The following is a 26,433-nucleotide window of genomic DNA, read 5'->3' as shown; positions in this document are numbered from 1 at the left end:
CAGCAATAAACATTCACACCAGTATCGTCACATGGAACACACACAAAGATCAAAATGCACAGGAGCATCGAAACTAGAAGCAGGAGTAGGGCTTTTAATCGCTTGTGCCTTATTTATTTTATTTGCGATAAAACAGGTCCTCCTGGCCCAGCAGCCTCACCTCCCAGCAACCCCGATTTAACCTTAGCCTAATCCCAGAACCATGTACCTGCTAACCGGAACCATCTTTGCACTGTGGGGGAAGCAGGGGCATGCAGGGGAATCCCACGCAGTCATGGGGAAAACGTGCAGAACACCTCTGACAGCGCTGGAATTGAACTCTGAACTCCGGAACGCCCCGACCGCTACGCCACTACTCAGTACCATCACTGCTAATATTTTACTTCAGTGCACGAGCACCATATTGATTGATAGCTATAGAATCATACAACATGGAATCAGGCTCTTCGGCCCCTACTGTCGATGCTGGCCAAGGTGCCCAAATAAACTAGATTTGAATAGAACTTCATAAAAGCACAAAATGCCGGCAGAACTCAGCAGGCCAGACAGCATCTATGGGAGGAGGTAGTGACGTGTTTTGGGCCGAAACCCTTCATCAGGAGTGGGGTTTCAGCCTGAAATGCCGTCACTACCTCCTCCCATAGATGCCATCTGGCCTGCTGAGTTCTGCCGGCATTTTGTGTTTTTATTTATTTCCAGCATCTGCAGATTCACTCATGTTGCCTTCGAATAGAACTTTATTGTCACTGCTTAAAACAAGGTTACGATGCTACTCCAGTCCATGCAAAATAGTTACTTACAATGCATGCATCCGGCTTAATTATATTTTAAAAATTCCCATATTTACATACAAGTGATGGTCATGAACACTCAAAGGCCAATGGCAAGCTGGGCTGTAGCATTATTCAGCTGCTCAACAGCCCTCGGGAAGAAGCTGTTTTTCATTCTTACTGTCTTGGCTACGATGTTTTTGCATCTGTGCCCAGATGGCAGGAGAATGAACAGACAGTGTCTGGGATGGGATGGGTCTTAACCCCATAGGCTTGCATTTGGCCGAGACCCCTCTGAAACTTTCCTATGTCGTTTTAATGTTGTTATTGTACCTCTTGTTATGTTTTGTACTCCAAAACATAAAGCTAACTGAAAGAGAAACACAGAGCCAGGAGGTGCATTTTACTTTAGTGAGGCATGCACATATGACCTGGTGTAATAACATATGCTATTCACGTACTTTGAACCATTTAACCCATAATGAATTATGTAAACAAAGAATGCTTTATTAAGCAATATTTTTACAATATTACTGAATTATTAAATACAGTAATATAAAACTGCAACCCAGTACAGAATGCATCTCAACTTACACACACACACTGCTGTGAGTATCTATGTAGTAGCTTAGTCTCGTGAGACTAGGCTTTGGAAGGTTTCCAGGGCGATAGCCTGGGCAAGGTTGTATGGAAGACCAGCAGTTACCCAAGCTGCAAGTCTCCCCTCTCCATGCCACCGATGCTGTCCAAGGGAAGGGCATTAGGACCCATACCGCTTGGCACCGGTGTCGTTGCAGAGCGATGTGTAGTGTTGTGCCCTGCTCAAGGACACACACACAGCCTCAGGCTAGCTCAGCCAAGGCTCGAACTAGCGAGCTTCAGATCACTAGACGAACGCCTTAACCATTTGGCCACGCGCCAACACTGAAGTTGTATTATATGGTATGCTCTATAAATGTGGTTGTAGGAGTTGACTCTAGGACCGCAGGAAGCTGTTCTGTCAGCTCTCCACACCTTTTAGCTCCTTTCTGCATTTTTCTCCAAAATGCTCTTGGCATCGTCTGGATGTGTTGGCAAACAAAATATCTGCTCAATCTGCTGATCTGTCCCAGGCCACCAGACAAAGCTTCGAGCCAACACTTTCATTTTGACCACGCCTAGATGACCGGCATGCAAACTCGATTTCACCATTTAAGAAAAGTTTGGATAGGTAATTGGATAGTAGGAATATGGAGGGCCATGGGCCCAGAGCAGGTCGATGGGAATAGGCAGCTTAAATGGTTTTGGCATGGACTAGATGGGCCAAAGGGCCTGTTTCCGTGTTGTACTTCTCTATCATTCTATGACTCTATGAAGGTAAGCTAGCCAATAATACCAAAGGATGCCAAAAGTTTTTCTCAGATATATAAAGAGTAAAAGGGAGGTGAGAGTAGATATAAGACTAACGGAAAATGATGATGAAAAGGTAGTAATGGGGAAAGGATGAACTGAATAAGTATTTTGCATCAGTCTTCACTATGGAAAGCTCTAGCAGTATGCCAGAGGTTTGACAGTGTCAGGGGGGCAGGAGTGAGTACAGTTGCTATTTCTAGGGAGAAGGTGCTTGAGAAGATGAAAGGTCTGAAGATGCCTGTAAGGCGTTTGTACATTTTCTCCATGACTACGTGGGTCACCTTTCCGTGTTCCTGTTTCCCCCCACAGTGCAAAGACATTCTGGTTAGCAGGTTAATTGGTCACTGCTCCCTTGCTGAAGAAATTATTATCTGAGATTGTGATTTGGGAACAGCCCATTCTACATCTGCCCCATACAGAGTCTGTACATATCAACTAGATCACTTGTCATTCAGAATGATTACAGGGAATGAGCCTTTTTGAAAAACAAAAGGCTGGGCAAGCACTTTTTGTCACTTCTGTTAAGTCATGAGAAGTGGTGGATGCGGGTTTGATTGCAACAATTAACAGAAATTTGGATAAGTACATGGATAGGATGGGAACCCTGAGATTAATCTGCCCACAGACAGGCCACAAAACAAAGACCATGGATCCGATCCATTCAAAGAAAAACATTAAACACCACCCATCAATCACACACATAAAAAAAACAAATCGTGAAAACGGCAAAAAAATACAAACACAATTACAGAATATAAAACACAAAAATGAAAGAATCTATGCATATTCCAGGCTAGGTAAAATAACAGATCAACATGGACTAGATGGGCCAAAGGGTCTCTTTCTACACTCTGTGACTCAATATGACGAAATTGTGCTTGTTTTAATCTTACTTATTTGCAAAATGTTGGCATTATTGTTGAGATGTATATTTTCCACATCTAGTCTTTCAGAAAATTCTGATAAACTCCTTTCCTGAGACACTGCAGTTCTCTGATGAAGATAACTCCACTATGTTTATTGATTATATCTCTGCGTTGAAAACTATCATCCCCTCAGCACTACTGAACATGCTTCAAAACCTGGGCCTTTGTACCTCCCTCTGCACCTGTATCCTTGTAACATTTAAGAAAGTTTGGCTAAGTGCTTAGATGGGCTGGGTATGGTCGACTGTGGTCCAGGTTCAGGTTGATAAAACAAGCAGAGTAACAGTTCAGCACAGATTAGATAGGCAGAAGGCCTAGTTTCTGTGCTGCAGTGGTCTATGTTTCTATCCATATTTCAGCTGCTTAGTAAAGAACTTTTAAAATATCGCTGAACACAGCACGCCTCTAATGTGGTGCAATAAGAGGGAAGTCCTTGTATCCGTAAGAATAAGCAGTGACTCACGAGCCATGACTAAACATCAAGAGTTTTAGAGCATACTCATGTGCTGAATGTGAGTCAAGTCATCATGATCTTGAATTCATGTGGAATTGGACGAATGCCCCATAAAGTCTTGCTCGGATCCATGAAGAATTACTGATCAGAAAACATAATAAAGAAATAATCCTTGGTTTTTACTGTTCTTTGGAAAGATGTGATGTGACTTTGGAAAGGGTTGGAGTGACTTTGAGAGTTTTTGAGTCATAGAGACAAAGGCTTATTACAGCTCAGCTCAGGCTCTTCGGCACCCAATATCTAACCTAACCCTTCTCTTCTACCTAGACCTCTGCTTTTCTATCATCCATGAGCCTATCTTAAATGTCCCTAATGTATCTGTTTCTACCACCACTCATGGCAGGGCATTCCAGGCACCCACCACTCTCTGCCATTTCCCCCTATACGTTCCTCCAATCACTTTAAGATTATGGTCCTTTGATGCAATCAGTCAGGACATTGTCAGGTAATCTTCAACATAACAGGATGAACGTTGGTTTCGTCTAACAAAGCAGCCGCTTTGTCCCCCTTTCTTTTTCCCTAACCCCACCAGTCCCCGTCACCACACAATCCCCTTTCCCTGCCCTCTCGATCTGCCCATCACTTATACATTCCTCTGGTTGCTCTCCTCATCTCTTCATTCCATGGTCTTCTCCCATCAGATTCCATCTTCTATAACCCTTGTCACTTACACATATAACCTCCCAGCTTCTGACACCATTCCTATTCTCCCCCAGCATCTGCTTATTACCACCCTCCTCTCACCTGCTCCTGCTCTACCCTTCCACCCACCGTTTACACCGGCCAGCTCCTCACTTTCTTTCCTGTCCTGATGAAGGCTCTAAACTCAAAACGTCGACTGTCCACTCCACGCCCCTTCCTCGCAGTACTGCTCCATCGTGGGCACTAGCCTCTGTAGATTCCTGGACATCATCAAGGAACGATGCCTCAAAAAGGCGACATCCATCATTGAAGACCCCCGTCACCCAGGTCATGTCTTGTTCTTACTGCCATCATCAGGGAGGAGGTACAGGAGCCTGAAGGCACACACTCAGCAATTCAGAACAGCTTCTTTCCCTCTGACTTCCATTTCTGAATGGACATTGAAACCATGAACACTACCTCACTACTTTTTTATTTCTGTTTTTACATTATTTATTTAACTATTTAATATATACCTATATTTACTGTAATCCACATTTTTTCTCTATAATTATGAATTGCATTGTACTGCTGCCATAAAGTTAACAAATTATACGACATATGCCGGTGATATTAAACCTGATTCAGATACTGCCTGGCCCACTGAGTTCCTCCAACACTTTGTGTGTTCCCCAGATGTCCAGCATCTGAAGCCTCTTGTTTTTCGATCTTGGATGTTCTCTCCCCTGGCCTTTCAAAAAGCAGGTGTGATTTAGCAAGTCACATCCATTCTTAAGTCTGCTCTGCGGAATGACGAACCTCTAAGGAATGTGTGATGACTAATATCCAGCGAGCTCTCCACCCAACAACCAGCAGAGCTGGTTTGGCCCAGTGTTAGTGACAATTGGAATGAAACTACAGAGAACTATGGACAGGACATGGAAACCAACCGCACCTCTGTGGATTCTATCTACATTCCTTGCTGTTACAGCCAATGTGAAAATGCACCTCAAGATAGTCATACTTTGATAATATAGTTACTTTAACTTTGAACATAATTAAAAAGCCCACTCACTCCAAACCTCCTCTTTCTCCCCTCTCTCATCAGGCAGAAGATACAAAAGTCTGAAAGCATGCATTTACAGGCTCAAGGACAGTGTCTAGCTACCCCACTGTTACCAGACTCTTGAATGGACAATAAGATGAACTCCTGGACTCAAAATCTACCTCATAATGATTTTGCACCTTAGTGTTTACCTGCACTACACTTTCTCTGCACTTTATTTCGCATTGTTACTGTTTTATCTTGTTTTTCCTCAGTGCACTGTGTAATGATCTAATCTGTGGGAACACTGTGTAAGACAGGCTTCTTATTGTATCTTGGTACATGTGACAATAATAAACTAATAGATGAAGTAGGTTATTATTGTTGCATGTACTGAGATACAGTGAAAACTAAAGTAACACACACAAAGTGCTGGAGGAATGCAGCAGGCCAGGTAGTATCTATGGAAAAGAGTACAGTCAACATTTCAGGCTGAGACCCTTCTTCAGGACTGGAGGGAAGGGGGGAAGTGAGGAAGAAGTACAAGGTGGCAGGTGATAGGTGAAACAAAAAGAAGGGGAGGGGTGAAGTAAAAAGCTGGGAAGTTGATTGGTGAAAGAGATAAAAGGCTAGTGGAATGGGGAATCTGATAGGAGGGGACAGAAGACTATGAAATGAAGGGAAGGTGGGAGAGAACCAGAGGGGGTGGTGGGCAGGTAAGAAGATAAGGTGAGAGAGGAAAATGGGAAGGGGAATGGTAAAGGGGGGAAAATTACCGGAAGTTCGAGAAATTGATGTTCATCAGGTTAGAGGCTACCTTGACAGAATATAAGGTGTTGCTCCTCCAACCTGAGTGTGGCCTCATCACGGCAGTAGAGGAGGCCATGGACTGACATGTTGTAAGGGGAATGGGAAGTGGAATTAAAATGGATGGCCACTGAGAGATCCTGTTTTTTTCTGGTGGGGTGGAGCGTAGGAGCTCGGCAAAGTGGCCTCTCAATCTACATTGGCTCCCACTGATATACAGGAGGACAAGTTTGTCTCTTCTCATTGCTACCATCAGGAAGGAGGTACAGAGGTTATCATGTAATACATTGTACTGCTGCTGTGAAGTTAACACATTTCACGACCTATGCTGCTGATATTAAACCTGATTTAGATTCAGGTTCTGATTCTGATGGCATACTGTCTATACAGATCAATTCATTACAATTGTGCTTCAAGGGAAAGCAATAACAGAATGCAGAGTGAAGTGTTACCGTTTCAGAGAAACTCGACTGCAGGCAGACAAGGCAATGTCATGACAAGGAAAATTGTGAGGCCACAAGAGCATCTTGTTGCACTGGGGAACTGTTCAGTAGAACTATAACAGCAGGAGGTATGCACTTTTGTATCTTCTGCCCAATGGGAGCAGGAGAAGCGATAAGACTTGGGGTGTACAGCGGTCAATTGTAACAAACCAGTTGCCGTTACCAGTGAGCTAGTACGGGTTGGTATCCTTGTATGACCAATCCAAAAATGTATTCGATCCTTTATTAGCAACTAGCAAAACACACAAATTAAGCATAATTGAATGTAATTAAGCATAAATTAATCGGTCAACAAAAGATATGACACCAGGCGGTCTCCAGAACCGAAATGCCCACAATCAAGCATGAATGCGTAACTTATTCCCTTTGCTTTTGCCGCGCCCCCACCCATGTGACTAATTAACATAATAAACATACAGCACAGAATCCAAGCAGAGAGAGAAAGAATGCATGGCTCCGACAGGGTGCGAGGGGTCTTTGATAACTGCTTTATCAAGGCAGCGGAGTCCGTGGAGGAGAGGCTGGCTTCCATGGTGTGCCAAGCCGTGTCCACAACTCATTCTCAGGCAAAGCAGTCACCACACCAAGCCCTTGTCTGCGCAGTTCTCCAGGTGAATGAGGTCTCACTGCATTACAGTGGGAGATTTTTGGAGCGATAGCTAATTACGTTGAAGAAGAGATTATTAAACACTGCTCACATCTGCAGGATATCGGAAGTGCACTTACTATTATGTCACTCTTACGTCAGATGTCATAAGACTGTCATGATGAATTGCAAAACACTATACACTCAGTGGCCACTTTATTAGGTACACCTGCTTGTCAATGTAAATATCTAATCAGCCAATCGTGTGACCGCCACTCAAAGCATAAAAGTATGCAGACACGGTCAAGAGGTTCAGTTGTTGTTCAGATTAAATATGTAAATGGGGGAAGAAATGTGCTCTAAGTCACTTTGACCGTGGAATGACTGTTGGTGCCCAACAGGATGATCTTAGAAACTGCTTATCTCCTGGGATTTTCACACACAACAGTCTCTAGAGTTTACAGAGAATGGGGTGAAAAGCACAAGAAATCCAGTGAGCAGCAGTGCCTTGTTAATGAGAGAGGTCAGAGGAGAATGGCCAGACTGGTTCAAGCTGACAGGAAGGTGACAGTAACTCAAATAGCCACACATTACAGCAGTGGTGTGCAGAAGAGCACCTCTGAATGCACAACAAGTCGAACCTTGATGGGCTACACCAGCAGGAGACCAGAAACATACACTGAGCGGTCACTCTGGACAGACCAGGTCAGGAGGGCCTTGCTGAGCCTGGTGGAAATTTTGCTATGTTGATTATTGAACACAGAACATCACAGCACAGGCCCTTCAGCCCACAATGCTGTGCTGACCTTTTAATCTACTCCACGGCCAGTCAAACCTTCCCATAGCCCTCCATTTTTAATATTTTACTGATTTAGACATACAGCATGGTAACGGGTCCTTGCGGCCCAGCGAGCCCAATGGCACCCATGTGACCAATTAACTACACATCTCGGGAATGTGGGAGGAAACCGGAGCCTCCGTGGGAATCTCACACAGTCACAGAGCGAACTTAAAAACTTATCCGCAGTGGCGGAATTGAACTTGGGTCGTTGGCGCTGTAATAGCATTACGCAATCACGCCACTTCTTTTTCATCCATGTGCCCATCTAAGGATCTATTAAAATCTCTAATGTCTCCAGCAGTGCATTTCCATCACTTTCCACTCCCTATGTTAAAAAAAACTACCTCTGACATCTTCCTTAAACTTCCCTCCACTTGCCTTAACACTACTTATTTATTGAGCTACAACGTGAAGTAGGCCCTTCTGTGGGCCTGCCCAGCAACCCCCCTGAATGAACACTAGCCCAATTACCAGACAATTTACAATGACCAATTAACCAACCAGCTGGTACGTCTTTGGACTGTGGGAGGAAACCCACGTGGTCAGGGGTGAATGGCAGGGCAGCGGCGGGAATTGAACCTGGGTTGCCGGTACTGTAAAGCGTCTTGCTAGCCACTACCCAACATGCTGCTCATCATGCCTTCCATAGTAACAGCTGGCACCCTGGGGAAAAGGTGCTCTCTGCCCAGTCTATATCATTAGAAATGCCTAATAATCTCCTACACCTCTATCCAGTCACCTCTCATCCTCCTCCAAAGGGAAAAGCTTGCTCAAACTTTCTTCCTAGGAAATGCTGTCTAATCCACGCAGCGTCCTGATAACTCAGCACGCAACATCTGCAGAGTATTTTGTGTTTACGATCCTGATAACTCTCCCCGACACCCCCTCTAAACTTTCTACATCCTTCCTATAATGAGGTGACCTGAACTGAACACAGTGTCTGAAGGGGGGAAGGAGTCACGGGGTCATAAAGAAGTACAGCGCAGAAAAAGGCCCTTCAGCCCATCTAGTCCATGCCAAAACCGTTTAAAATGCCTACTCCCAACCCATACCCCCTGCCATCCATGTATCTATCTAAACTTCTCTTAAGTGCTACAATCGAGCACATATGCACCACTTGTTCCTCTCTCCTCCTACCTTCAGTGAAGAAGTTTCCCCTCAAACTTCTCAGCTTTCACTCTTAAGCCACTGAGTGGGAAGATTAGAGCCAGCACCGGATTGAGAGGGGCCTGATTCAGTAATATGTGCACGTAGAGAAGTGCAGTGTTTCACACTGATTGCACAACGCCGGCAGACAGACAGAACCTTCCCTTTAAGGTACTGAGCCAAAGCTGCCGATGATATTGTTCCATTCTGCTGCAGTGTGTCAGAAGCTGTTCGCGGGGAAACACCCCAGTGCACGCCCAAAAACAGTGTAATCGGAACCGAGCAGGCCAGTCCTCGCCGCCAGTTTGACAAGTACCTTTGTCTGACAGTTCATCAGTCCCCGAGCCTGTTTACACTTCATTCATCGTAAAGCAGCGCTGTCAGGGTTCCGCTCCCGCCGAGGCCGAGTGCAACTTGCTGACTGCCCCGCTGGAGCCGAATAGGAATGTGCCAAAACTGTGAGTACTGCATACAAGACCGCAACAAATTGCCGCTTGCAGTTTCACGGGCTTCTCCCCTTGGCTGGTCTCCTCCACTCTCGAACTTCTGCCCCCTCTGTTTCTTCAGCTGCTGGGGTCCGCCGGGCAGCGGAGTATTCCGTTCACTGCTGCCCCCCGGGCAGTGGGTTTGCAGGCGGGCAGCGGAGTATTCCATTCACTGCTGCCCCCCGGGCAGTGGGTTTGCAGGCGGAGCAGCGCCTCCTCTTTGCAGCAAGGTTAGGTCAGCAGGAGCATCAAAACCCAGCGAAACGCGGTCCGGGGATGTTCTGGTCTCAGCTCCCCTATGTCTTGTTGTCCTTAAGACATAGGAGCAGAATTTCGCTATTCAGCCCAACACGTCTGCTCCGCCATTCCACCGTCAGGGGCACGGATAGGGTGAATGCCAGCCTGCCGAGGTCGGATGGGACTACAACCAGAGGTCATGGGTTAAGGGTGAAAGGTGAAAAGTTTAAGGGGAACATGAGGGGAAACTTCGTTATTTAGAGGGTTGTGAGGGTGTGGATCGAGCTGCCAGCCAGGGCTGGATTAAGCTAGTGCGGGGCCTGTAGCGTATGTTATAAAGGGGCCCAAAATTTTTAAAAAGCACTTAAGTATTAAAAAATAAATTATTTACTTGCATAGTAAAGTAATTCAATTTTTTCATTTGCTATACAGCCAGATAATATAACAAATGTCTGCCATTTCAGTAATAGTATTACTTACATGTAGGTATCAATTTCAAATGTCAAAAGTAAAACTACAATTTAAAAGTTACATTTTCTAGATTTGGCATGAGCAAATTTGTTGGTGATACTGGAATTGTCTATTTCACACAGAATTTCATGTTCAATGCTCATTAGAGTGAGATTGTTCAATCTGTGTTGATCCATGGTGCTCCATAGTTCATTTTTAATCCTTTTCAGTTTTGAAAATGAGCGTTCCCCACTGCAGCTGGTAACCATGAGTGACAAATAGATGCGCAAGGCATTTTCTACATTTGGAAAACATGACTCCAAAGAATTGTCAGTTATCAAACGGTACAACTATAACTCCCCAAGCTCTTGTTTGGTGCCAATATGAGAAGCAAGATCAGTTTTCAGCAGTTCAGTAAACTGCACAAATTCTTCATCAAGACTTTCTTCCAGATCTTCCGGATATGATTTAATAACATTTGATGACCTCTACGATCTCTTCAGGTGTAAACGACTGTAACTGATGAAGGAATCCAAAAACACCATTCACCTTTAGATAGGCTTTCTGCCCTTTTGACAGGGCAGAAAGCAAGCAGTCAATAATGGCAAGAAATGTTCGGCTTTTAAACTTCTGAGAAGGCATTTGAGATTCAACAAGTGGATCAAGGCTGCTGGAACCACTGAAATCATCATACGCACAATTTTGCTAGTGTTTTCTTCGAGTTTGCTGTTGATAATCTTCACACTTAGTCAGATCCTTGGCTTTTTGCTCAATGTCATAAAAAGTAGACCACATAGCTTGAACACGAGGAAATCTGCAGATGCTGGAAATTCAAACAACACACACAAAATGCTGGTGGAACACAGGCCAGGCAGCATCTATAAAGAGAAGCGCTGTCGACGTTTCGGGCCGAGACCCTTGGTCAGGACTAACTGAAAGGAGAGATACTAAGAGAATTGAAAGTAGTAGGGGGAGGGGGAAATGCGAAATGATAGGAGAAGACCGGAGGGGGTGGGATGAAGCTAAGAGCTGGAAAGGTGATTGGCGAAAGTGATGCAGAGCTGGAGAAGGGAAAGGATCATGGGACGGGAGGCCTCGGGAGAAAGAAAGGTTGGGGAAGCACCAGAGGGAGATGGAGAACAGGCAGAGTGATGGGCAGAGAGAGAGAAAAAAACAAACAACTAAATATGTCAGGGATGGGGTAAGAAGGGGAGGAGGGGCATTAACGGAAGTTAGAGAAGTCAATGTTCATGCCATCAGGTTGGAGGCTACCCAGACGGTATATAAGGTGTTGTTCCTCCAACCTGAGTGTGGATTCATCTTGACAGTAGAGGAGGCCATGGATAGACATATCAGAATGGGAATGGGATATGGAATTAAAATGTGTGGCCACTGGGAGATCCTGCTTTCTCTGGTGGACCGAGCGTAGGTGTTCGCGAAACGGTCTCCCAGTCTGCGTCGGGTCTCACCATATATAAAAGGCCACACCGGGAGCACCGGATGCAGTATACCACACCAGCTGACTCACAGGTGAAGTGTTGCCTCACCTGGAAGGACTGTCTGGGGCCCTGAATGATGGTGAGGGAGGAAGTATAAGGGCAGGTGTAGCACTTGTTCTGCTTACAAGGATAAGTGCCAGGAGGGAGATCGGTGGGAAGGGATGGGGGGGGAACGAGTGGACAAGGAATATGTCTATGCAAGGATTCATAGAGTGCACAAGCTGTGTTCAAGTCTTGGCTAGAAGATTGCAAAGAAGCACTGGCCATTTGAAAACGCTGTAATACTTGATCCCACAATATGACCATTATTCCTGTTTCCAACTTCATCATGGTTGAAAATAGTCCACGGGCCTGTTGTCGACACTCTTCCTTCTGATCATTGTTATTTGAAATGTCATCCAAGACTTGTTTTATTGCAGAAAAGCTGTGTAAAAGTGCTTTTGTTGCATCTGCACGAGCATACCAGCTGGTATCAGACATTCTTTTCACAATGGGCAAATGAGCACCACCATCAGATAGTGCAGCAGAAAGGAGATCACACCGATAAGAAGAAGCAGAAAAAAATGTGTACAGGCTTTCTACAAATTGAAAGAAAATTAATGTTTCTTGACAAGACTCAGCAGCACATTTCCCAACCAAATTTAGTGACTGTGCAAAACATGGAATGTAATCCGCAAACTCATTCAGCTCTTTAATTCGTGTTTGTAAGCCACTGTACTTGCCACTCCTGTTGCTGGCATTGTCATAACTTTGACCACGGCAGTTTTTTATATTAATGTCATTTTCCTTTAAAAAGTCAAGTAAACTTTGAGCGAGCTGTTCAGCACTCTGACCTTCCATATCCAAAAACTTCACAAATCTTTCAACTGGTCCAGACGGCAAAACGTAACGCTCGGTCAAAGTCAGCTGGTCCACATTAGATATATCTGGAGCAGAATCCAATGAAACAGAATAATACTTGTATATCTTCACTTTACCGATAATGTGATCCAGTATGCTGGATCCAATCAGATTGATGAATTCCTCACATGTTGTTTTAGATAGGTATGATTTATGCCCCCTTCCTTTGTTTGCATGAGGATTTATATGCTCTGCCAGAAAAGGGTCGAACTTGGCCAGTAATTCTAACAACCCCAAGTAATTTCCATTATGAGGAGAGCCAACAGTTTCATCATTACCATGAAATGAAAGGCCTTGTTCTGCTAAAAACTTTACAACTTCAATTATTTGCTCGAGAAGTGTGCACCAATACGTTTGTTCAGTCTCCATTTCTTTCACAAGGTGGGAATCGACACGTTTAGCTTTGTTTTTGCGCATCGACAGTGAAATTAAAGCTTGTCTATGTGAGGAACTTTCTTCATGTCGACGTAATAGATTGCTTGCATTTTTCCAGTCATTAAACCCCTCTTCACTAAACTTTGATGAACATCCTGAAGTCGTAACCTTGCATGGGAAACAGAATAGGCTTCCTTTGTTTTTTGAATAGCAGAACCAATTTCATGCATGTTGCTCATCTGTAGGTTTATGAACATATGTAAAGTAAGACGTATGACAGTGCCGAGGTTTCTTTTCATTGTCATACAATCGCATGGATGAAGAGAAGTCACTCTCAGCGTGTTGACATTCATCACTTCCCTTGGCGATCCAATATTCACGATCACAATCATCTAGATTGTCTGACCATTCACCAATGCAAATGAAATATGCATTTAAAAACAAATAGTTTATGTTACAAAAGCTAAGTAGCAGTATCAACAAAGACTAGTGAACAATAACAAGTTTATGTGACTGTTGTGGCTATGAGTGCGTGTGGATCACATGCACTCAACAACCAACTAGGAATAGTGTTATGAAAATGATCTGTTTAGTTGCTTATTGAAACTCATTTCAGGTTGAAACTCACAGTCTAATCTGATCTTGTGCGTTCCTGTGCTGGTTCGGACCACCTAAAATCAGGAAAACAATGAGGAATCATGAACTGGGTCACATAAAACTGTCGGGTTGCACATCCCTTGTCGCACGCTGCAGCGGCTTGGGAGCACATAGGTCACCACGACACAGCAAGGAGCCAACACACGCCCGCGCACACATACCGCGCAGCATGCAGCTCCCCCGACACGAAAACAACAGCGTTGCCAGATCGTCGTGAGATGCCGATTTCACCAGACTGCAGCTTGCAAGCATTTAGTGCGGGCGGAGACCTGGAAAATGCGGGGGCCGTAGCATATGCTACTTTTGCTACTAGGTTAATCCGGCACTGCTGCCAGCACAAGTGGTGCATGTGAGCTGGATTTCAACGTTTAAGAGAAGTTTGGATAGGTACATGGATAGGTTGCCATGGGTTGGGTGCAGGTTGATGGGACTAGGCAGCTTGGATTGTTAGGCACAGCCTAAATAGGCCAAAGGGTCTGTCGTTGTGCTGTACTTTTCTATGATTCTATGACATTATCCCTCTCAACCCCATTCTCCTGTCTTCTCCCAATAACCTTTGACAGTGGCCTGATCACTGTGGCTTTAAAGCAATCAGCTAGCCACTATGCTATTGTGTGGCCTATTCTACACTGTAGGCAGCATGGTCCCACAGCACACCAGGAGCTGATAACGTCATCGTGACGTTACATCAAATATTGACACGAGATTCTGCAGATGCTGGAAATCCAGAGCAACACACCCAACGGGCTGGAGGAACTCAGCAGATCGGGCAGCATCTATGGAGAGGGAAAAGCAGATAATGTTTTGGGCCGAGGTCCTTCTTCAGGACTGGAAAGGAAGCAGGAAGAAGCCAGAATAAGCTTGTGTGGGGAGGGGGAGGAGTACAAGCTGATAGCTATTAGGTGAGACCAAGTGAGGTAGTAAGTAGGTGGGGGGTGTGTTGAGTAAGAAGCTGGGAGGTGATAGGTGGAAGAACTAAAGGGCTGAAGAAGGAGTAATCTGATAGGAGAGTGGACTGTGGGAGAAATGGAGGAGGGGGGCACTGGAGGGCATTGATAGGCGTGTGAGGAGAAGCAAAGGGATGAGAGGGAAATGTGGAGTGCAAAAAGGAGAGGATGGGGAGGTGGGCAGGAAAAATTATCAGAGGTTAAAGAAATCGATGTTCCTGCCATCAGGTTGGAAGCTACCCAGATGGAACATGAGGTGTTCATCTTCCAAGCGGAGAGTGGCCTCATCGTGGCAGGAGAGGAGTCCATGGACCTAAATGCTGGAATGGGAATGGGAATGAGTAGCCACCAGGAAATCCTGAGTTTTGTGATTGACGGAGTGAAGGTGTTTGGCGAAGTGGTCCGCCGATCTAGGCTGAGCCTCACTGGTTAGAGAAGGCCGCAGAGTAGACAAACCTGACGGACTCACAGGTGAAGCGCGGCCTCACCTGGCTGCTTCACGTTATGAGAAGGGCCCTTACCGCATAGCGCTCGCTGTGTAACGAGCAGATAACTCTGCTGGTCTTCTGTGATGTTCACGCCGCTGAAACAGCCCCCTCTGTTTGTTTTGCAGATACCCTAGATGAGCACCAACAGAACTGTGAACCTGAAAATAATCATCATTGGCTCTGTGGAGTGAGTAGCAAATTTATCTTTTCTTACCCACTTTCCTGTGGAGGTATTCCAGGGAAATTTGGGGAAGGCCGTGACAAGGAGAAGGGGATTGGGGGGGGGGTGGGTATTGCATAAACGAAAAGCAATTTTAAGACAACATCATGGGAAGATGAATGCAGCAACAGTTAATTGGTAAAATGTTCAAGCACAAACAATCAGCCTTGTAATTCACACAGAGTTAGCATGCAGTTTACATTCAGTGTCTACATCTGTACACCTACTCATTGATGCAAACATCTAATCAGCCAATCACGTGGCAGCAACTCAATGCGTGAAAGCATGTAGACATGGTCAAGAGGTTCAGACCAAACATCAGAAGGGGGGAAGGAATCTAAGTGACTTTGACCATGGAATGATTGTTGGTGCCAGACGGGGTGGTTTGAGTATCTCAGAAACTGCTGATCTCCTGGGATTTCCACGCACAACAGTCTCTAGAATTTACAGAGAATGGAGCAAGAAACAAAAGCATTCAGTGAGCAGCATTTTTGAGTGCAAAAGTGCCTTGTTAACGAGGGAGGTCAAAGGAGATGGTCAGATTGGTTCAAGTTTACAGGAAGGTGAGAATAACTTAAATAGCCACATGTTACAACAATAGTGTGCAGAAGAGCATCTCTGAATGCACAAGACATTTAACCTTGAAGTGGCCATGCACAGCTCCAATGCCATATTCAGGGGTACTGACAACACCACTATCATAGTCTAAATCAAAGATGTGACATAGGAGGGAGACTGAAAATCTGGCAGAGTGGTGTCATAATGGCAACCTCTCACTTAATGTCAGCAAGACCAAGGAACTGGTTATTGAGTTCAGAAAGAGGAAACTGAAGGTCCAAGAGCCAGACCTCATCAGAGGACCGGAGCTGGAGAGGGTCAACAACTTTAAATTCCTCAGCGTTGTTATTTCTGAGGACCTGTCCTGGGCCCAGCCCATAAGTACAATTATGAAGAAAGCACACCAGTGCCTCTAATTCTTCAGGAGTTTGCAGAGATTCAGCATGACATCTAAAACTTCGACTAACTTTTATCGATGTGGTGGAGAGTATATATGACTGCCTGGTATGGAAACACCATTACCCTGGAATGGAAAAGCCTACAAAAAGTAATGGATACCGCCCAGTCCATCACAGGTAAAGCCCTCACAACCATTGAGCACATCTAGATGGAGCGTTGTTGTCGGAAAGCAGCATCCATCATCGGGGTCCCTCACCACCCACATCATGCTCTGTTCTCACAGGAAGAAGGTACAGGAGCCTTGGGGCTAACACCACCAGGTTCAGGTGCAATTATTAACCCTCAACTCTCACACTCTAGAACCAAAGGGGATAACTGCTCAACTTCACTTGCCCCATCTCTGAAATGTTCCACAGCCTATAGACTCAATTTCAAGCACTCTTCATCTTGTGTTCTCAATATCTGTTGTTTATTTATTTATTATCATAACTATTATAATCTCTTTCTTTTGGTATTTGCAGCTTGTTGTAGTTTGTGCACACTGGCTGAATAGCCGGTTGGTGCAGTCTTTCATTGACTCTATTATGATTATACTTTGTTATGGATTTATTGAGTATGCCCACAAGAAAAGGGTGGTGTGGTAGCACAATGCTTTGCAGTGCAGGCAACCCAGGTTCAATTCCCACCGCTAACTGTGAAGAGTTTGTTTGTTCTCCCCATGCTCCATAGTCCAAAGGTGACTGGCTGATAGGTTAATTGGTCATTGTAAATTGTCCCTGTGATTAGGCTAGCATTAAAGTGAGGGATTGCTGGATGCGTGGCTCAGAGGGCTGGTAGCGCCTATTCCGGGCTGTATCTCAGTAATTAAAAAAAAAAGAATCTAAGGGTTGTACATGGTAAATTTGTGAAATTTGTTGCCTCGTGCATCTGTGGAGGTCAGATCGCTGGGTGTATTTAAGGCAGAGATTGACAGGTTCTTGATTGGACATGGCATCAAAGGTTACGGGGAGAAGGCCGGGAACTGGGGTTGAAGAAGAGAAAAAAATGGATCAGCCATGATTGAACGGCGGAGGAGACTCGAAGGGCCAAATGGCCTAATTCTGCTCCTACGTCTTATGGTGATATATATGTACTTTGATAAGAAATTTACTTTGAACCTCTTTAACTTTGGATAGGCCACAGCAGCAGAAGACCTCAAACTGCTCTGCGACAGTTTTATTAGGTACAGGAGGTACTTAATAAAGCAGCCACTGAGTATATAGCCTCAGTTGTACAGTTTGGCTTAATCTAGAGACATTTCACTGTGTCTCTGCTCATTACAATTCAAATCGTAGGGTCAGAGAATGGAAACAGGCCTTCAGCCGAACTCATCCATACTGACCAATGTGTCTTCTCCAGCTAGTCCTATTTGCCTGCATTTGAGCCATCTCACTCAAAACTTTTCCTCTCCATGTACCTGTCCAAATACCTTTTAAGTATTGGGAGCGTACCCTCCTCAATCACTTCCTCCGGCAGGCTCTCTTGTGGGGTGGGTGAACCCAAGATGAAGATTAGTCACTTGAACGTGGAAAGATACAGTGGAATGCACTGTTTTTTGTGTCAGTAACCAGCACAGCCTCAGGACGTGCTGGGGGCAGCCCACAAGTTTCACCAGGCAACATAGTGTGCTCACAGCTTACTAACTCATCCTTGGAAGCTGAATCCGAATGCGGAATGTGGGGAGCATCCGGAGCACCCAGAAGTCACGGGGGGAACAGCCAAACTCCGGACACAGACAGTGGCGGAAATTGAACCCCGGCCACTGAAGGTGTAATATTTGCACTATCCTGAATGCAAGTGTGTCAAACCACGCATTCCGCTTCTGTGTTGGAAAAGCGCAGACAGAGGTTGAACCTCCATGTGACCACGTGGCGGTGGTCGTGTAATGGAAAATGTTAATCAGTGGAGAGAAATGGAGCGGGTTGAGGGTTAGTAAAGATATTCAGCATTTTACGGGTGTTGTTTATCAAAATTAACAAGTCAGTTCTAATTCAGCACGCAAACCGAAAGTTTGTTTTTAAAGAAACTGAATATCTCAATTTTGCCAAACAAATTATTCGAATCCAAATTAAAAAGTCCAAATACAAGTCATTATCATCATTATGTGCCGTGACGCGTGACGTGGGCGATCAGGGTCTTTCAGCTGTCTTTAATCTGAGAAGTTGTAATAAACTGTTCGAAACTTTTGCCTGTCTATTACTTGATGTAACCCTTGAATGTCATGTACTGTTGACCGCGACTTTTCCTTCCATCACCTTTTCCCGTAACTACAAGATTCCTCGGTAGATAGTCCCAGAAATTCCAGCTGCCGTTTCCTGATTGATGATATCAGGTCTCTCCTTATTCCGCATTTTCACAACACTTCTGCATTTGTTACTCTGCCCTTTCACAATATTCTTCTAAAAAAAAAACACATTTCTGCAGCTTTGAGTCTTCCCTCGTTTTGCTTTGATGTCGTCTACCATTCGCTTCCGTGTGTTAGTGTGGAATGAAAGTAGCACCGCCACACTGTTATTACCCATGGAAATTATGTTAGTCTTAAGTATCTTGCTCGAACGCGCATTTAACAATCCCGATCCTCCTCCTAATTTCAAAATCAGCCCAACTGAGAAATGTCAACCTGCTCCATAAGTACAATTAAGAACAGAAAAGAGGGTAATATTTAAAGAAGATGAATCGGGCAGCAAACGGGGGGGAACTGTTGTGAGTCATCAGACAAAGCTGCCACCTGCAGGCCGCTCTTAGTAATGCACACTGGGGAGCATTGAATCGAACTGTGTGTGTGTTGTGCCTAACCCTTTCCTTCCCAGGGTCTCGGCTTAAAACATTCACTGCTTATTCATTTCCATAGGTGCTCCCTGACCTCCGGCATTTTGTGTGTGTTATGATGTTGGAACAGCTGGCGTTGTTCAAGTACAGAGTAGAAAGCTGCTTTGCTGAGCCCCTGTGCTGGGTGCCCCTGCTGTCTGGAGTTCCCTTTTGCTATTCGTACAAATAGGGGCAGGAAACATGTTCCCGATGTTGGGGGAAGTCCAGAACCAGAGGCCACAGTTTAAGAATAAGGGGTAGGCCATTTAGAACGGAGTTGAGGAAAAACTTTTTCACCCAGAGAGTTGTGGATCTATTGAATGCTCTGCCTCAGAAGGCAGTGGAGGCCAATTCTCTGGATGCTTTCAAGAAAGAGTGAGATAGAGCTCTTAAAGATAGTGGAGACAAGGGATATGAGGAGAAGGCAGGAATGGGGTACTGATTGTGGATGATCAGCCATGATCACGTTGAATGGCGGTGCTGGCTCGAAGGGCTGAATGGCCTACTCCTGCACCTATTGTCTATTGTCTATTCCCCTCCTTATTCAAAGTCAAAATCGAGTTTATTGTCATATGCACAAGTACATGTGTGAGGTGCCGTGGCAGTGTAGCGGTTAGTGTGACAGCATCACAGCTTGGGGCGTTGGAGGTCAGAGTTCAATTTCGACATTGTCGGTAAGGAGCCTGCGCATCCTTCTGGTGGAACGCATGGGATTCCCCCGGGTGCTCTGGTTTCCTCCCACAGTCCAAAGGCATACCACTTGCTGAGCTAATTAGTCTTTGTAAATTGTCCCACGTTTAGATTGGGTTCGGGTTAGATTGGGGGGAATGCAAGATGGTGTGGCTCGAAGGTCTGGTAGGCCCTATTCTGTGCAGTGTCTCGATCAGTCAATAAATAGATGTGTGTACGTATGTATACACAGGCGCAATGAAACACTTGCTTGCAGCGGTAGGGTCACAGGCAAGGAGCTTCGGATACACAACGTCCACAAGAAAATTAACAAGTAACACACAACTTCTTTAAGAAAGAAAACAACTAGTACTCGGTCCATTTTAGTGCAAAGTGATCGAAAGTGGTCATGGTGCTGCTGGAACCGTAGTGATTAGGGTCGTTCCGGTTAGTTCAAGAAACAAGTAGTTGAAGGGAAGTAGCTGTTCTTGGACCTGGCGGAGTGAGACTTCAGGCTTCTGTACCTCCTGCCTCTTGGTAGTTGTGGGAAGATGGCATGGCCCAGACGGGGGGGGGGGGGGGGGCAGCATGGTAGTGTAGCAGTTGATGTGATGCTTTACAGTGGCAGTGATGCAGGTTTAATTCCCACTGCTGCCTGCGAGGAGTTGTACGTTCTCGACGTGACCTCGTGGGTTTGTTCCGGGTGCTCCGGTTTCCTACCGTTTTGGGTGTTTGTTCACTTTCCTGGGACTGAAAGGCTTATTGCTGACCTCAGCTTTCTAGCATAACTGCATGACCTTTCCAAAGGGTCAGAGTTAGTGGTGATAAAGTTACACTTTCAGTCATTATTCTTTGCTCAGCTTTTCATTGTAAACAAGAACTAGCCTCCAGTCCTTTTAACATCTTTGTAGTCATTAACATTTTTATAGTCTTTTAACATCTTTGGACTATTTTTACTGTGCCCATGGTCTGGTTTTTTTAAATTAATTATGCTATTGTTTGCACTGTTGTAACTACGTGGTTTTGTGCAGGTCTTGTAGCTTTAGTTTTTGGTCTTGTTTTGTCTGGTGGATTTGGAGCTCCTTTCTGGGGAACGCGCTAAGACGGTAGCGTGATATTAATATGCAGCAGCCTCTCCGGATTCTGGATTGGGGATTGCCAAACGTTATGTGGATTTTCTGGTGTAGTCTGTTTTGTCATGGGCTTTTGTGATATCATCCCGGAGGAACGTTGTCTCATTTTTTGAACTGCATTGCATTTGTGGTTTCTAAATGACAATAAACTGAATCTGAATCCTTAACATAAATTACAAGCAGCAATCTCTTTGAAGTTGGATGCACAGCCCTGAAAACAGTGTTATAGAATGCACACTGATAGCCGGCAGTAGGTGGCTCTCTGCTAAGATGTTTGCTTTGCAAAGGGAAGTGGCTAAGGGACTTCTTGTCTACCTTGGTCAAACGCAAGGCAATGGGGTTATGTCACTTCGAACATCAAACATGGTTACAAACTGGGATGTTTGTGTACTCGGGTAGCCCTCACCAGCATGAATTGTGGATGTTTGGAATCTCTGTCGCCAGAAGCTTTTAAGACCATCTGCGTGAGTTACTTTGTCCCAGCAAAGCAACAGTATCTGGGAAAAATCACATGCAGATTATTATTGTTTTTACATTTCAATTTTTTTTTAGTGATCGAGCACAGAGTAGGCTCTTTGAGCCATACACTCCAGCACCCCCCCGAGAAACACGATTAACCCTAGCCTAATCAATAGGATAATTTACAATAACCAATTAACCTAGCCAGTATGTCTTTGGACTGTGAGAGGAGACCCACACATTCCACGGGGGGGGGGGGGGGGGGGGGGGTGTACTGAGACTCCTTACAGAATGACACTGTACTTGAACTCCGAAACACCCTGGGCAGTAACAGCATCACACTCACGTGGTTACATGTCGGTTGGTAGAAACTAATATAAATATCACAGACTCTGGGGATTGTTAGGAATGACAAGAAGGGTGACAGGGTGGCAGAAAGAAGAACTAGAGTTCATTCCTCAACCTTCGGTTTCTGCGACAGACGACGTGTTCATCTGAAACCTGTTGGTGTGTTCTTCTAATTTGTAAGAATTGTACCTGTGTTTTGGAAATTGTTTGTAGTTTGTAAATCTTTTGTAATTTGGAAATTTCCTATAAATTAGAAACCCCCAGTGTGTGTTAAATGTCTGTTAAGAAATATTTGTCTAAATTTATGTGTATCATTAAAAATAAAATAAATTGTGCTTAAACTACTTTGTTACCTGCAAGTTTCTGCTTGTTTGTGGGGGGAGGGGATCTATTGCTCAAGCAGAGGGTATTGGCAGCTAGACTGCACCGCAGCAGTTAGGGAAGTAAGCTGGTCCTTGAAAAGCAGGTGGATACAGTATAACTCCATGTAGTGAGGGTACCCGTAGATACCTATATGTATCATCATCATTATGTGCCGTGTCTATGACATAGGCAATCATGGTCTTTCCGTGACCATGATTGTTCTTGGTAAAGTTTTCTACAGAAGTAGTTTGCCATTGCCTTCCTCTGGGCAGTGTCGTTACAAGACGGGTGACCCCAGCCATTATCAATACTCTTCAGAGATTGTCTGCCTGGCGTCAGTGGTCACATAACCAGGACTTGTGATATGCACCAGCTGCTCGTATGACCATCCACCTCCTGTTCATGAGATCTTGATTCTGGGGGTGGGGGTGCTGAGCAGGTGCTGCACCTTGCCCAAGGTGACCTGCAGGCTGACGGAGGAAAAGAGTGCCTCACACCTCCTTTGGCAGAGACACATCTCCAACCCGCCTCTCAATCTATATGTCTAGGGCTTAAAAATCTTCGTTTGAATTTAGGCTTTGCAGGCAGGGAACTCAATGCCATCACATTCCCACATTCTGAAAATTAGGGCTAGTAAGTGGTGGGGAAGCTACACTGGCACCAATAGGATTGCATGTAAAGATGAGATTGTCTTGACATTAAGCAAAGTTCCAAAGACCCTCCATGTCCATGAAAGGTCTGTATGAAAGTGGATCACCTTCATATTCCCTCCACAATGCTGCCTGACATGCGGAATAGCTCAGAAGTTTCTTATTTTGACTCCAGATTACTGCATCTGTGGTCTGTTATGTCCCTCAGATTTATAATAGAACTTTTTTAGACAGCGCGTTTGTAGAGAAATTATTGAGTATAGGAGTTGGGATGTAATGTTAAAATTGTACAAGGCATCGGTAAGGCCGAATTTGGAGTATTGTGTACAGTTCTGGTCACCGAATTATAGGAAAGATATCAACAAAATAGAGAGAGTACAGAGGAGATTTTCTAGAACGTTACCTGGGTTTCAGCACCTAAGTTACAGGGAAAGGTTGAACAAGTTAGGTCTTTATTCTTTGGAGTGTAGAAGGTTGAGGGAGGACTTGATAGAGATATTTAAAATAATGAGGGGGATAGATCGAGTTGATGTCGATAGGCTTTTTCCATTGAGAGTAGGGGAGATTCAAACAAGAGGACATGAGTTGAGAGTTAAGGGGCAAAAGTTTAAGGGTAACACGAGGGGGAATTTCTTTACTCAGAGAGTGGTAGCTGTGTGGAATGAGCTTCCAGTAGAAGTGGTAGAGGAAGCTTCGGTATTGTCCTTTAAAGTAAATTTGGATAGGTATATGGACAGGAAAGGAATGGAGGATTATGGGCTGAGTGCGGGCCAGTGGGACTAGGTGAGAGTAAGCGTCAGCACGGACTAGAAGGGCCGAGATGGCCTGTTTCCGTGCTGTAATTGTTATATGGTTATTCAAATTAATCAACTGAACCCATTGCATAACCAGTGCTCTGTTGCGCACTGAGCAAGATTCTACCACCTCCTAAACTTTCAGTCAAACAGAGATAGAAAAGTTTAGAGCAGGGGCTGCCAACCTGAGGTCCATGGACCCTTCTCTTAATGGTATTGGTCCATGGCATAAAGATGATTGGGAACCTCTGGTTTTAGAAGGATATGAGCCAAATGGGACTATATTAAATGACCTCAGTCAGAATGGACAGGTTGGGCTGAAGGGCCTGTTTCTGTGCTGTATAACAATCACAATGCAAGGGATGCAACTTCACGTCACCTATTATAAAGGCAAACCAACCAACGCTCCCTTGGTCGAGGTTGGACGCTGCCGAGAGTCACAGCACAGAAACAGGCTCTTCAGCACAGCTCATCATACTGACCACGGTGTCTTCTTGAGCTAGTCCTGTTTGACTGCTTTTGGCCCATAGCCCTCCAAATTTGCCTATCCATGTAGCCGATCAAATGTTTTTTTTAGATGTTGTTAGGTACCTGCCTCAGCAGCTTGTTCCATATACCCAGAGCCCTCTGTGAACCTTTGAACCTTCCCACTCACCTTAAAGCTGTGGATGTGCTCTACCCTGACAAAAAGACTGTGATCATTCTGCCTTACCTATACTCCCCATGATTTTATAAACCTCTAAGTCTGTTAGGGCATATTCATGAGTTGTATAGCGAATGCTATTTGTAACAGCAGCTAATCTTCAGACTGGAATATGGATTGTATATTGAATTTAAAATGCAACTCTGAACATTGGCCTTCCTGGAGCTGCGGACTGGTTTTGATTGCAAAACAGGGAACACCCATTCACCTGAGATGTCTGCATGTGTATGAATGCAGCTGCATTGTCAGCGGGGATTAACATTCATCTTGGGTGTCTGGAATGGTGGTGTGAAGGTGGAGGTATTTGAAAATTATATGTAATCCAAAGGAAGCATTGTAGATACATTGTAACTATAGAATTGTCCTGCTGTTACCTTCGATCTGTAGCATATAAAAATGTCACGTAATATTGGATCAGGCAGGCCTCTGCTTCCAAGAGTGTCTCGAGTACGATGCCTGCGTCTTTTGCTGAATAAAGACTTTTATATCCACTAGCTTCTGTGTCTTTCCAATGACTTTGTTCACAGTCACAGCAAATTCACCCCTCGGTCTCCTTCACTCCAGGGAAATCAGCCCCAGCCCGTCCAGCTTTGGTTGGCTAAGACAGAGTGGACGTGGAGAAAATGTGGGAGAGTCGAGGACTGGTGGGCACAGCCTCTGAATAGAAGGATCTCCAGTTAGAACAAAGATCATGAGAGACTTCTTTAGCAGAGGGTGTTGAATCTGTGGAATTCATGGCTGTGGAGGCTAGGTCATGAGGTATAGTTAAAGCGGAGGTTGATAGGTTCTTGTTAGTAAGGGCATCAAAGGAGGCCCGGAATGAGACAGGAGATGGGTTGAGGGGGAAGCTAAATTGGCCATGTTGGAATAGTGGAACAGAAATGATGGGCTGAATGACCTAATTCTGCTCCCATGTTTATGGTCTTTCATCTGGTCCCTTCATTGCAGCGTGGGTAAAACGGCTCTCCTAAACCGGTATGTCAACAACAGATTCCGAGATGAGTACCAGACGACCATTGGAGTGAGTATCCTCACGAAGCACGTCACAGTGGATAACGTGGCCGTAAAGCTGCAGGTGAGGAGAAGCGACCTGCCCTACCAGGTGGGACTGTCCGTGCAGAGGTGGATACGGTTATGGGATTGGTAATAGGTTTGTCGCTATCACGTGGAATGTCATCATAATCGCCATCATGCTTAAAATTCTGAGTGGTGTCGATAAGTTGGATGATAACAGTCTTATCCCCAGGGTAGGGAGACCAAAACTAGGGGTTATAGGTTTAGGGTGAGAGGGGAAAGATTTAAAAGAATTGAATCTGAATCAAGTTTATTATCACTGACATATTGTCTTGGAATTTATTGCTTTACAGCAGCAATACAGTGCAAAATATAAAAATAGATATTATAAGTTGCAATAAGAAATCTATAACAATAAATAAGTAATGCAAAAAGAGGTTCATTGTCCATTCAGAAATCTGATGGTGGAGGGGGAGAAGCTGTTTCTGAGTGTGTGTCTTCGGGCTCCTGTGTCTCCTCCCTGACATTAGTAATGAGAAGAGGGCATGTCCTGGATGGTGGGGGTTCTTAATGATGGACGCTGCCTTCTTGAGGCGTCATTTACTGAAGATGCGGTTGGGGTGAAGCTCGCTGAAGTTATGTGAGGCCTGACGTTTTACACGCAGGGGGTGGTCAGGATATGAAACGAGCTGCCAGAGGAAGTGGTTGAGGCGGGTACGATAGCATCACTTAAGAAGCACAAGGAGGGTAGTGGTGTTGGACATGCAGCCATTTACAGGAAAATAAAGAAGTGCAATAGGTTTTATGAAAGCCAATACCTAAACAAAGACGGACACACTCAATAGCGGTGACCTGTGGGTTCTGTCATCTTCGGCATGTGGGGGGATACCGGAGAGACTGGGTGAAATAGGGACGTCACCCAAAGTCAGGATTGAACCAGGTCTGAAGCTGTGAGGCAGCAGCTCTGTTTGCAGACTGGAGACTGTGCATGATATCAAAATTCGAATCAGGCTGATCGTCACTGACGTCTGTTCTGAAATCTGCTGTTCTGTGGCAACGGTACTGTGTAAATCAGGAAGAAAAAAGT

The 26,433-nt window shown here is 44.9% G+C and overlaps 1 protein-coding gene across 2 annotated transcripts in view; it reads left to right on the top strand.

Moving 5' to 3' along the window:
- The first annotated feature begins 9,320 nt into the window (after positions 1-9,320).
- The window catches only part of LOC140717318 (ras-related protein Rab-7b-like), a 54,375-nt gene continuing 37,262 nt past the window's right edge, over positions 9,321-26,433 (top strand). Inside the window, exons 1-3 of one of the 2 annotated variants that reach the window (XM_073030791.1) lie at positions 9,321-9,609; positions 15,315-15,376; positions 25,281-25,407. In XM_073030791.1, the coding sequence (XP_072886892.1) occupies positions 15,324-15,376; positions 25,281-25,407 (180 nt within the window). In that variant the 5' untranslated portion in view covers positions 9,321-9,609; positions 15,315-15,323. The remainder of the gene's footprint in view (positions 9,610-15,314; positions 15,377-25,280; positions 25,408-26,433) is intronic. The other variant, XM_073030792.1, reaches the window with a different exon arrangement.

This window comes from Hemitrygon akajei, chromosome 27 (genome assembly GCF_048418815.1).
Source record: "Hemitrygon akajei chromosome 27, sHemAka1.3, whole genome shotgun sequence".
Taxonomy (NCBI): Eukaryota; Metazoa; Chordata; class Chondrichthyes; order Myliobatiformes; family Dasyatidae; genus Hemitrygon; species Hemitrygon akajei.
The sequence above is the reverse complement of the archived record's forward strand: the minus strand, read 5'-3'. Positions and strand labels throughout refer to the sequence as shown.